Below are 11,605 nucleotides of genomic sequence, written 5' to 3' on the forward strand. Positions count from 1 at the left end.
TTACAATAAACGACTTATAATTTGCACAGAAAATAACTTTACAGACAAATCAATATTTTAACAATGAACAGTAACAAAACAATGAATGAACTCTAATTTAATGCAATGAACTTATATTTATTTGATACGTATTTTGGAATCCGCTGACTATGTGAATATTGTTTATTGCACTTTGGAATCCGCTGGTCGTGTGGCAGTGTCGGGGACCTTTCACAATTCTATATATATAAGTTGTTGTTTTTTTTTTTGAACATTATACAAAATTATAGTTTCGGAACATCGCCGTTACTTTAACAGCTTCATTCTTCCACCGTCATCAACTTTTATTACGAATTTCCATGTTTTATATATTACATACATTATTGTTTTTGGATGTTTTTTTGTGATAAAATGTATACCAGTTTTGTTATTACATTTTTAATTATTCAAAATGCATATTTATTCCTCTCGCTATGAAAAGATGGATAAATAAACACGAACCAATCAACTCTAAATGAAAAAGTATCGTAAAAAATAAATGCAAAAAGGGCGCGTGCACCATTAAAAAAGGAAATTGATGTGAATTGGGGAGTGATTATTTAACCGATAAACATGTTTGGTTTTCTATATTTTTCTAAAAATTTGTTCTATCCATTATGAGCAATTGTTTTTGATTTTTTTATCGTTTTCAACATATAGAGGGTGATGAATTTTGGGTTGGAACTCAACAACAACGAAACTACCATTTTTTAAAATAAATTTTACACTGTTAAATATTTTTCTTTGACTTTGTTTAACGTAAGACTTACACTTTTATTTTTGTTTTTGTACGTTTTTGGACGTTCTTTTCTTAAATTTTACTACTAACTACATTTATAGTATGATTTTTGTTTATTTTTCGACATTATTTCAATTTAATTTTGAAATACTAAAAAAAATTTGACGTTTTTTAAAATAAAAGACTCCAAAAATCAAGAAAACTTAGAAGTATGAACATATTAAAAGGTCTAAAAAATAAGAAATTGAATAAACTTATACAAAAGTCAGGCAAAGCTTTCGAAAAATCAGATATCTATGCGGGAGGTTTCGAGGGAGTAAATGCTCTTAGAATAAACAGTTTATTATCTTCAGTTTCTGAAGATAATATAACTTGGTTATCGAAACGCGCGTCAATCTATATCGGAGTGAACATTGTATTCAGTCTGTTTGGTTATATAGCCACTGCTTTTTATAAATAAATCCCTTGCAGTACGCTGTATATCAAAATAAACTTGTACATTTCGTATAAACAGTATGTAATGAATTAAAAACCGAAATTGCAGGATATGTTGTGATGTCTCCTAGTCAAAACCGGATATTTTAAATTTCAAAAAGTCATAAAAAAACATCACGAACTCCTAATAAAACAAACAATATCCAATAGAAAGTTTGAATATTAAATTTTATACAACAAATATTGAAACATAATAATTCATTCAGTTTTACGAATTGAGAAACGTAATTGGCTAAAAATCGATTATGATCGATTATTCGAGTGGTAATCGTTTTGATTGTCAAGATATCCCAAAGCGTTTCATTACACAATGAAATTCGAATGTCCAGAAAAATGGCTTAAAATATAAGGAGTAGACATGTCTAGGTCAGGCTAGGTACTTGTGGGAGCAACCACTCCACTGAAAATTTCTCTAAAACGACCTCGTTGAGAAATTTTTTATTCGGAATATTTTTCGCAACGTATTTTATTTTGGGGGATATTTGATGTCTCCCTTATTTTCCAGGACGTACATGAAGTTCTAACGGAGTGTAAAACTTTACGATGTATACTTTTTTATTAATTCATCCTCCCAAATAAATAAAAGCGTGGAGGGAAAAAAGTTGGAAATGGAAAACAAAAGGTGAACCTCCTCATCGGCTTTATAAACTGTGTTACAGAGAAATTTTGTTGTAACTGTTTCTTTAAATTAGATCGTTGATAAAATTATTATTGATTTGATAGTCGAAATTATTTCATTTTGAAAATGGACGTTCACATGTATTGTTTGATATATAAAATAATCTCGGATCTTATTTTCCTTATAGGTAATGTATCTCTCCCTAAGTCCACTTATTTCTGGTTCCTAGCAATCCAGCAACATTTTTTGATGAAAAATGACAATTTCTTTTTGGAAAAAACTGTTTCTATAAACAAATTTCGTTTGTTTTTTCGAATACGACAGTTCTGAAAACCAAATGTCGGTTTATTTTTGAAAAACAAAGTTTCTGAAGACCAATTTTGGTTTGTTTTGAAAAATAAAGTTTCTACAAATAAAATTTGGTTTCTAATTGCAAAAGAAGTCTCTTGTGACAATATTTTTTTGTTTTCGAAAAACCAAGTTTCTAAAGACGAATTTTGTTTTTTATCGAAATGGCAATTCCCGTAGTCAAATCTCATCTTATTTTTGGAAAATTGAAGTTTGTACGAACAAATTTTGATTTCTAATTGAAACAGAAAGTCTCTTAAGACGAAAGTCTATTTTTCGACTCACCAATTGGTTTCAAAGAAGAATCTATCAAAATTGTTACAAAACCAAAGGAAAACCACCTCTACGTCGAAGGAATGAAAGTTTTAACTACAAAACACAACCATGTTCTAAATAAAACTGTTTACTTATGTAAAATGCGAGAAGAAAAAGATGAACCCTTTTTGATCATGAAGTTCTGTTCGGGAAAGATGTGTCTTGGTAGCTGATTCCTCGGAATTGCACTTCCCCATTAATAGTTATCCCCTAGTCTCTACCTGTCGAATAAGTCTTGGAGAAATTGCTCTAGGTGCGGATTTTGTTGGATAAAGTTGATCGAATTTGGACCTCGTAGAATCAGTATCGATTTTTGATCTTGAAAAAGACTGTACAGCTTCCTCAGCTAAATCGACAACATTCACAAATACACTGATGGATTTGCGTTTATATAACCATGTTGTCGTCTACAAAAACTGAAGTCAAACATTTCAGTGAATTATCATTATAACAATCGTCGTTTTATATAAATTCCTCTCATACAATATATTTACTTTCGTAATAACATCGACAATCGTTCTATTGGTAACATATTCTGCGTGTCCAGATTGAAAGAGATAAAAAAAAAGTTATTTTCTGACGTATATTCCATATATCTTACCATAAAACGGGAAAGGTTTGGAAGTTGATAAGGGACCCCGTTGTAATGCGGCCAATTTACGGTTTTCCGATGACGATGGTCCCCTTAATAAGCGTCGGAAATAACTACTAAACTAAGTAATCTTATGGTAGAACTGAGACAGTGTTTAATTTGAAATTGCAATGAAAAAAATATCCACATGACCCATTTCATTAAACCCTAAACTAAAAATGTGCGAGAAAGACTCATTAAGTAAATAAAAAAGAAGTAAAAAGAGTTAAACCAAATAAAAAAAAAGGACGAAAGTATGGTCAAATCGTTTGACATAGATAAATCAACAACCAATGAAAATAAAACATTTTGGGTGTCCCATACTCCCCACTAAAATCCTCCAATCATATTAGAATAAAACACCACAATATGTTATGCGTAGTGAATAACTCTCAAAACAAACTTTATTAAAAACGTTAGAGCAACTTTATTGGGATAAATAAATGATAGTTATACTTTAGCCCAACTTTATTGGGATACATAAATGATAGTTATACTTTAGTCCAACTTTATTGGGATACGTAAATGATAGTTATACTTTAGCCCAACTTTATTGGAATACATAAATGATAGTTATACTTTCAAAAAGTCATAAAAAAACATCACGAACTCCTAATAAAACAAACAATATCCAATAGAAAGTTTGAATATTAAATTTTATACAACAAATATTGAAACATAATAATTCATTCAGTTTTACGAATTGAGAAACGTAATTGGCTAAAAATCGATTATGATCGATTATTCGAGTGGTAATCGTTTTGATTGTCAAGATATCCCAAAGCGTTTCATTACACAATGAAATTCGAATGTCCAGAAAAATGGCTTAAAATATAAGGAGTAGACATGTCTAGGTCAGGCTAGGTACTTGTGGGAGCAACCACTCCACTGAAAATTTCTCTAAAACGACCTCGTTGAGAAATTTTTTATTCGGAATATTTTTCGCAACGTATTTTATTTTGGGGGATATTTGATGTCTCCCTTATTTTCCAGGACGTACATGAAGTTCTAACGGAGTGTAAAACTTTACGATGTATACTTTTTTATTAATTCATCCTCCCAAATAAATAAAAGCGTGGAGGGAAAAAAGTTGGAAATGGAAAACAAAAGGTGAACCTCCTCATCGGCTTTATAAACTGTGTTACAGAGAAATTTTGTTGTAACTGTTTCTTTAAATTAGATCGTTGATAAAATTATTATTGATTTGATAGTCGAAATTATTTCATTTTGAAAATGGACGTTCACATGTATTGTTTGATATATAAAATAATCTCGGATCTTATTTTCCTTATAGGTAATGTATCTCTCCCTAAGTCCACTTATTTCTGGTTCCTAGCAATCCAGCAACATTTTTTGATGAAAAATGACAATTTCTTTTTGGAAAAAACTGTTTCTATAAACAAATTTCGTTTGTTTTTTCGAATACGACAGTTCTGAAAACCAAATGTCGGTTTATTTTTGAAAAACAAAGTTTCTGAAGACCAATTTTGGTTTGTTTTGAAAAATAAAGTTTCTACAAATAAAATTTGGTTTCTAATTGCAAAAGAAGTCTCTTGTGACAATATTTTTTTGTTTTCGAAAAACCAAGTTTCTAAAGACGAATTTTGTTTTTTATCGAAATGGCAATTCCCGTAGTCAAATCTCATCTTATTTTTGGAAAATTGAAGTTTGTACGAACAAATTTTGATTTCTAATTGAAACAGAAAGTCTCTTAAGACGAAAGTCTATTTTTCGACTCACCAATTGGTTTCAAAGAAGAATCTATCAAAATTGTTACAAAACCAAAGGAAAACCACCTCTACGTCGAAGGAATGAAAGTTTTAACTACAAAACACAACCATGTTCTAAATAAAACTGTTTACTTATGTAAAATGCGAGAAGAAAAAGATGAACCCTTTTTGATCATGAAGTTCTGTTCGGGAAAGATGTGTCTTGGTAGCTGATTCCTCGGAATTGCACTTCCCCATTAATAGTTATCCCCTAGTCTCTACCTGTCGAATAAGTCTTGGAGAAATTGCTCTAGGTGCGGATTTTGTTGGATAAAGTTGATCGAATTTGGACCTCGTAGAATCAGTATCGATTTTTGATCTTGAAAAAGACTGTACAGCTTCCTCAGCTAAATCGACAACATTCACAAATACACTGATGGATTTGCGTTTATATAACCATGTTGTCGTCTACAAAAACTGAAGTCAAACATTTCAGTGAATTATCATTATAACAATCGTCGTTTTATATAAATTCCTCTCATACAATATATTTACTTTCGTAATAACATCGACAATCGTTCTATTGGTAACATATTCTGCGTGTCCAGATTGAAAGAGATAAAAAAAAAGTTATTTTCTGACGTATATTCCATATATCTTACCATAAAACGGGAAAGGTTTGGAAGTTGATAAGGGACCCCGTTGTAATGCGGCCAATTTACGGTTTTCCGATGACGATGGTCCCCTTAATAAGCGTCGGAAATAACTACTAAACTAAGTAATCTTATGGTAGAACTGAGACAGTGTTTAATTTGAAATTGCAATGAAAAAAATATCCACATGACCCATTTCATTAAACCCTAAACTAAAAATGTGCGAGAAAGACTCATTAAGTAAATAAAAAAGAAGTAAAAAGAGTTAAACCAAATAAAAAAAAAGGACGAAAGTATGGTCAAATCGTTTGACATAGATAAATCAACAACCAATGAAAATAAAACATTTTGGGTGTCCCATACTCCCCACTAAAATCCTCCAATCATATTAGAATAAAACACCACAATATGTTATGCGTAGTGAATAACTCTCAAAACAAACTTTATTAAAAACGTTAGAGCAACTTTATTGGGATAAATAAATGATAGTTATACTTTAGCCCAACTTTATTGGGATACATAAATGATAGTTATACTTTAGCCCAACTTTATTGGAATACATAAATGATAGTTATACTTTAGCCCAACTTTATTGGGATACGTAAATGATGGTTATACTTTAGCCCAACTTTATTGGAATACATAAATGATAGTTATACTTCAGCACAACCAGGTTTGAATCACAGTCCCACCAAGTTTAGGACACTTGGTCCAAGTCTGGGCTTATACTGGACCCATCGTAAAATCCCATATGGGAAACAATAAGATGCTTTGAAAATGGAGCTCCTCGAGGAAGTCTTGAGATTAAAATTTGTTATAATACACGTATATAGAAACGAAATTTTATAATAAAACGGTATTTGCATTACAAGTAATTTCGTATTGAAACAGGAGAAAATTCTCTTTCGAATTTATCCTTGGAGAAACGGGCAAAACTACACACAAACTCGATATTCTTTGGGGATGAACAAAATATTCGCAAGAGTTATTATGAAATGTTAAATTTCTGTTACGAAGCTTTAGCGAATTGAAATGCCCGCTTTTTTGCTTAACGATTTGACAAGTGCTATTCGTTAAATGTAAAATTCATTCCAATAATATATCAACAAACGGAAACGGAAACTTCATTTATTTACTTACAAAGTTTTCTCTAACTAATTTTTAAAAAATCAATTGTAACTTTATTCGATTTAGTAACTCCAAGGAATTTATTTTTTGTGTAATGTTGTTGTTTATTCATACTTTTGAATAATCAACTGATTCTGAAAATTAAATATTTCGATGTTTACCTGGACAAGTTATTTACTATTCAGTTCGCAAGGAAGCGTTAATTATCTTTTGAGATTTTCGTTATTGCACGAACAGTTTTATAAATTCAAAACTCAGTTTGTATTTTATTAATTCTTTTCCGCACGATTATAAGTTATTTGATCACAATTCCCAGAAAAAATATAAAAGCTCCTTAATAATATTTTTCATCGTGAAGCAAGTTAATTAAAGTTCTAACAACTTGTAGTAGACAATCCAAACAACAAGTTTTTATAGCCGTTTATTGTATTTATTTTTGGAAAAAACTCACATGGTGTAATGTCTTGATTAGGGTTGAGCAAAAGTACCACGAGTGAAAATTCACTTACTTTATTAATTAAAAAAGAAACAATTCTTAATTAATATTACAATGTGTTCAATCTGACAACCGTGTATTCGATGTTAACGGTTCAACGATTCAAATAAATGAGAGAGGCGAACTCCTACTACAATAAGGAAAACGTGCATGCATACAATAAAAAATAACTCTTAAACGCCTGCGTTAAATATTCGAAATATCGTATCAAGAAGTAATAAGGGTTAGGTTCATAAGAAGATAGGTTTTTGAACCTATCTTCTTATGAATTATTCCCTTTACCCAAGAAGGCTTATTAACAACTCTATAATCCCTTACTGCTACATGATCTATTAAATAAGTTTTATTTCTACTACCTTTGAAATATTTATATTGATTGTCCTGACTTTTAGATATTTGATTAAGATCTACTTTTACATTTTGTTTACTAATACTAAAGTCTGTTACATCAATAGCTTTATGATTTACAATATTTACATTGTTATTCCAAAAATCATAAACACTTCTTATGAAGTAAAGAAAATTGTTTAAATTACGGTTAAGTTCTGACAATGAACTCCTTTTTAAAATCTTAAGTAGTGCTTGTTTAACTGTTTTAACCGCATTTTCAGCTTGACCATTAGATGCTGGATGAAAAGGTGCAATTTCTTTAAATTTTATGTTGTTTTTACTTAAAAATGTTTGGAATTCATTAGATTTAAAAGTAGTAGCGTTGTCAGAAACTAAAGCAAAAGGTAAGCCAAATCTAGAAAGAATATCCCTTAAAATATTTATTGTTGCACTAGATTTAGTGTTTGAAGTGACAACAGCTTCTAGCCATTTTGTATGAGCATCCACTAAATATATTTATCAAGAATTGGACCTAAAAAATCAATATGAATTCTTTCCCATGGTCTATCAGGAAAATCCCAATTTTTTAATGGTGTTTTGGGAGGATCACTTTTAGTTTTTAAACAATATTCGCAAGATTTAATTACATTTTCATTATCATAACTAATTTGCGGCCACCATACATAAGAATGAGCCAAGCTTTTAGTTTTGACCATTCCAAAATGAGGAGAATGTAGTTGTTTTAATATATTTCCTTTTAAATTACAAGGAATTACGACTTTGTGGCCCAGCATCAAACAACCATCGACCACACTAAAATTGTTTTTATAATTAAGATAAGGTTTACATAACCGTGGTATCTTTTTAGGCCACCCCATATTAACATATTTACAAATTTGTGATAAAATTTTATCATGTTGAGTTTCCGTTTTGATCTGTTCCCAAACAATCGGCAAATCAGTATTTGAGGCAATAAAGTTTAAGTAAGAACTCTCAATGTCAAACTCTTTTAATTCTTCCCCTAATGGTAAACAAGAAAAATGGTCAGCCGTATTATCTTTTGATTGCACATACTCCACATCAAAAACAAAATTAGAAAGTATTAGAGCCCAACGTTGCAATCTGTTAGTGGCAAGTGGTGGAATGCCTTTCTTATTTCCAAATAAAGTTACTAAACATTTGGCATCCGTTTTTATCGTGAATCTCCTACCATACAGATACTGATAAAACTTCTTCACACCAAAAACAATGGCTAAAGCTTTTTCTACTTGAGAATATTTTTGTTGACTGCTAGAATGTGTTAAAGATGCAAAACTAATGGGTTTTTCTACATTATTAATGACATGTGAAATCATAGCTCCAACACCATAATAAGAACTATCAACAGTCAACTTTACTGGTAAATTTGGGTCATAATGCTCCAAAATGGGAGCAGAGCTAATTATGTTTTATTATATGCCATTGTACATTGTTCAGACCAAATAAATTCAACATTTTTCTTCAATAAATTGTACAAAGGCTGAAGTACTGAGGCCAAGTTAGGTATAAATTTATTATAAAAATTCACAAACCCCAAAAATGATCTAAGTTGAGTAATATTTTGAGGTACTGGAGCTTCAACAATCGCTCTAACTTTATCTTCACTTGTATGCAATCCGTATTTATCAATTGTGGTACCCAAATATTGTACTGAGTTTTTTAAAAATTCACATTTGTCTAATGCTACCGTAAGACCACTTTTTTGTAACCTATCCAAAACTTTTTCCAGTGATTAAAATGTCATCTAAAAAACAAACAACCCCATCTAAACCTGCTAAGATTTGTTCCATTATTCTTTGAAACATTGCTGGAGCACTAGCAATACCAAAAGGTAAACGATTATAACTAAATAACCCCTTTGGAGTATTAATGGTTGTTAATTTCTTTGACTCATTGTCTAACTCAATCTGCTGATATGCTTGAGAAAGATCAATTTTTGAAAACTCAACTCCGCCTTGTAGATTAGAAGATAATTCCTCAATACGGGGCAATGGGTATTTATCAATTAACAATACAGGATTAAGAGTAATTTTATAGTCACCACAAATTCTGATGGTTCCATTTTTCTTAGCTACTGGTACAATGGGTGTTGCCCAACTGCTGTATGATACTGGGCTCAAGATGTTTTCAGTGACAAGTCGGTCTAGTTCCGCCTCAACTCCTCGGCATAAGGCAAAAGGAATGGAACGGGCTTTGCAAAACTTGGGCTTGGCTCCCTCTTGCATATCCAGTCGCAGAGCACCTCCATTAAATTTACCCAAGGAAGGAGAAAATACTTTAGAATACTTCTTTGATAACATTTTCTTTATCTTAATTATATTATTTAAATCCTCAATTTGTAGTAAGTTTTCATTTTTATCAATTAAATTAATGCTATTTACACTTAGTTTAAATAAATTGAAAAAATCTGTACCCAATAACGGAGGGCCCCCATTAGAAATAATATACAACCGTATTGTTTCTGTTTTTAAATTAAAGGTCACTTTTACCTCAATAAATCCCAAAGGATGAATACTTGAACCATCATAACTTGCCAAAGTTTTGCTGGTTCGATAAACAATGAACTTATTCAAATGTTTTTCTCTAAATTGTTCAGAAATTACAGAGACCGAGGCCCCTGTGTCCAATTGAAAAGTAAACAGTTGCTTGTTTATTGTTATTTCAATTGTAATTTCATCATTTGAAGCAGATAAATTAAAAATGTGATCAAACTTACTGTTTTCATCATCAGATGATAAATCAGAATTATTATTATCTAAAAAATAATTACCCCTCTTAAGTTTTTTCTGGCAAATATTGGCTAAGTGGCCTTTTTCATTACAAAAATTACAAAAATAATTTTTAAAAACACACTTATCTTTGTTATGTCCTGTTTTTCCGCAGACCTCGCAGCTGACCTGATTGACATTTGACGCGTTGACAGATTGGCGTCGACTTGTGCCGGCTCTATCTTGCGAGTTCCGCTCAAACTTGGGTTGCTGTCGGTAGTTTCCATTTTGTGGTACAGGAAACTGACGTGGTCTTCGCTGCGGCGGTGCCGACCCCCTGTTGCCAAATACTCTTCCTCCTCGTTGATGCACATGGTCTTGATAGAAAATTTCTTCTTTCACGGTTACGTCATGTTGATTTCTTACAATACTGGCTATCTCCATTGCTCTGTCGAGGGAAATTGTCACCTTTTCTTCAAATAGTCTCTCCAGGACCTTGGTATTATCCATCCCCATGATGAACTTGTCTCTGAGCAACGCTTCTAATTCAGTTCCGAAATCACATTTTAAAGCCAGTTTACGTAATCTTGCGGCCCATTCAGCGGCCGTTTCAACACGACTCTTCGTGGCTTCATAAAACTTCTGGCGTGCTGCAAAGGCACTGGTTGTTGTTTTAAAATGTTTGTCGAAAAGCTTAATTAAGTCCTTGTGGGTCTTCGTTTCGGGCTTATTTGGAACACACAGGCTATAAATCAATCTGTAGGCATCTTCGTCGCATGCATTCAGCAAAAGAGCACGTTGTACTTCTGAATCCGTAATGCCGTTTGCAATAAAATATTGCTCTAGCCTGGCGCTAAAAATCGACCAATCGGAATCTTTGGCCGAAAACTCTGTTAGCTTACCAATAGCTGAAGATGTAGCAGGAGTAGAAGGATTTTCTTGTGCCATGCCGACGATAACCACGTGCAACGTGCGCGAAACTTCCGGACAATTTCTCAACCAAAAAAAAAATAATATACGCGTTTCCGTTTTACCTCGTCGCCAATTGTAATGTCTTGATTAGGGTTGAGCAAAAGTACCACGAGTGAAAACTCTCTTACTTTATTAATTAAAAAAGAAACAATTCGAAATTAATATTACAATGTGTTCAATCTGACAACCGTGTATTCGATGTTAACGGTTCAACGATTCGAATAGAAGAGAGAGGCGAACTCCTACTACAATAAGGAAAACGTGCATGCATACAATAAAAAATAACTCTTAAACGTCTGCGTTAAATATTCGAAATATCGTATCAAGAAGAAGTAATAAGGGTTGTCTATGCTTATTGGAACAAATTAAATATTTGATGTGGAATACATTACACATGGTAAACGA

The 11,605-nt window shown here is 31.9% G+C and overlaps 2 protein-coding genes across 2 annotated transcripts; both read right to left on the reverse strand.

Moving 5' to 3' along the window:
- Nucleotides 1–7,987: 7,987 nt before the first annotated feature.
- Nucleotides 7,988–8,836, reverse strand: LOC130451915 (uncharacterized protein K02A2.6-like). The gene has a single exon (XM_056791269.1). It carries the CDS (start codon nt 8,834–8,836, stop codon nt 7,988–7,990), a length of 849 nt encoding a protein of 282 aa, XP_056647247.1.
- A 393-nt stretch (nt 8,837–9,229) lies between these two features.
- LOC130451916 (uncharacterized) lies at nt 9,230–11,176 on the reverse strand. The gene is made up of 2 exons (XM_056791270.1): nt 10,237–11,176; nt 9,230–9,981 (listed from the first exon to the last, which is right to left on the reverse strand). The coding sequence occupies exons 1-2, from the start codon at nt 11,174–11,176 to the stop codon at nt 9,230–9,232; spliced, it is 1,692 nt and encodes a 563-aa protein (XP_056647248.1).
- Nucleotides 11,177–11,605: the final 429 nt, after the last annotated feature.

Source organism: Diorhabda sublineata, chromosome Y (genome assembly GCF_026230105.1).
Source record: "Diorhabda sublineata isolate icDioSubl1.1 chromosome Y, icDioSubl1.1, whole genome shotgun sequence".
Taxonomy (NCBI): domain Eukaryota; kingdom Metazoa; phylum Arthropoda; class Insecta; order Coleoptera; family Chrysomelidae; genus Diorhabda; species Diorhabda sublineata.